At 60.9% G+C, this 1,777-nt stretch overlaps 1 protein-coding gene across 1 annotated transcript; it reads left to right on the top strand.

The window, feature by feature from the left end:
• The first annotated feature begins 337 nt into the window (after window positions 1-337).
• LOC127323857 (dehydration-responsive element-binding protein 2C) lies at window positions 338-1,576 on the top strand. Its single transcript, XM_051351968.2, has one exon. It carries the CDS (start codon window positions 380-382, stop codon window positions 1,133-1,135), a length of 756 nt encoding a protein of 251 aa, XP_051207928.1. The 5' UTR covers window positions 338-379; the 3' UTR covers window positions 1,136-1,576.
• The last annotated feature ends 201 nt before the right edge of the window (window positions 1,577-1,777 follow it).

The following is a 1,777-nucleotide window of genomic DNA, read 5'->3' as shown; positions in this document are numbered from 1 at the left end:
GACTCAGCGAACGCGCACGCCGGAGCCGGATGGATATACACACATGTATGGCGTGCGACATGCATGGAGAAGATAGACGACGCTCCTCCTCGTCCAAATCTATATCCGGAGCGTCCGGCTCGCTGACCTAGGCATGGACGTCGCTCGATCAGATAAAAAGCTGTGCGCGTTTGCCCTTTGCCGACAGGTATCCGCCACGTGTCCACCGGCGCGGAGACTCGTGGAGCCCACGGCGTCGACCATGTGTCCTGCCCTCCCGGCCCCACCCCTTCGTGTCGCGCGGATTCCTTACTTGGCGCACGCGTGGGAGCGCTCCCCTACACGTCGCCTCACCGCCGTCGTCGCTTTCCCTTCCAGCCCTATAAATGCCCCCCCGGCTATGCCAGCCAGCAGCAGATACATCGAACATCGACCAACCCGCCATCCATCATCAATGGAGCAGGCCGGGGCGCAGCAGCAGCAGCAGGCGGTGATGCCGACGACGAAGCAGAAGAAGTGCTGCCCGCTGCGGCGGTCGCGCAAGGGGTGCATGAAGGGCAAGGGCGGGCCGGACAACCAGCAGTGTCCCTTCCGCGGCGTGCGCCAGCGCACCTGGGGCAAGTGGGTCGCCGAGATCCGCGAGCCCAACCGCGGCGCGCGCCTCTGGCTCGGCACCTTCGGCAGCGCGCTCGACGCCGCACGCGCCTACGACGCCGCCGCCAGGGCGCTCTACGGCGACTGCGCCAGGCTCAACCTCGCCCAGCAGCTGACGCGCGCCCAAGCGCAGCCGCAGCCGATACCGCTGCAGCAGCTCCCGCCTCCGGTCGAAGCGCCGGGGACGCCCTGCTGCTCCTCCTCCAACAACTCCAACTCCACGTCGTCTACTCCGACCGATGTGGTGGACTGCAGCGCCTGGATGCAGCAGCCGACGTCGGAGGCGGCGGAGGACTTCGAGGCGTACGTCACGCGCCTGCCAAAGGCGGAGGACTTCGGGCTCGAGGGCTTCCAGGAGGTGCCCCTCGAGGTGCTCGACGAGGCCGGCGGCGCGATCAGCATCTGGGACCTCTCCGTCGCGCCGGACATGGTGGCCGCCGCCTCCACCTCGGCTGCGGCCTGCGCCGTCCCGCACCAGCGGCTCCAGCAGCCCGCGTGGTGAGCTCCGTTCCGGTCGAGCATATGGGCATACAAACAAGTGACAGTCATAAGCTAGAGTTATACATACATCATCGTTCGTCTCTACCCCGTTGTTACCGTCGCAGCTGCTGTAGATAGCGGGCTAGTTTGGTACTACCTCAAGTCCTTTTTCTTCTCTTCCGTCGTTGTAGTGTAGAGTAAATATTGGTGGGCAGGCAGGTGTGCATGTGTGTGTATATGATATATTTGTGCGTGGGAGGAGGATAGTCAGTCTAAGTCTCACTAGTGCACTGCTGCGCTAGTGACTAGTGAGATGAAATGGTCGATGAGATCGGATGTACAGCGGATCGATGTGCACATATATGGTGTAACATGTTAATGTGTTGGTACGTCGATCCATTGATCGATCCATCCATCGGTCGGCCATTTTACATGTGATAATGGTGTTATGTTGGTCAGTCAGTTCTGTGTGTATTCCGTTGCAACAAAATTGACGCCAAGGACATGGTCGAAGACTACGACGAGATGGCATGGCAGACCAGGGATGCATTGTAACGTAGTGCACGTATCCTGACGTAACCAAAAAGCCCCATTTTCGTCAGGCTACACATGAAGTCGTATACATGTGTAACGCCCTCGTGCTGCCGCCGTGCACGAGGACGTG

This window comes from Lolium perenne, chromosome 7 (genome assembly GCF_019359855.2).
Source record: "Lolium perenne isolate Kyuss_39 chromosome 7, Kyuss_2.0, whole genome shotgun sequence".
NCBI lineage: Eukaryota > Viridiplantae > Streptophyta > Magnoliopsida > Poales > Poaceae > Lolium > Lolium perenne.
This window is presented reverse-complemented; position numbering and strand designations above follow the sequence as displayed.

Excerpts from the sequence above, each read along its gene's own strand:
- LOC127323857 (XM_051351968.2), top strand. The coding sequence starts at position 380 with ATGCCAGCCAGCAGCAGATACATCGAACATCGACCAACCCGCCATCCA.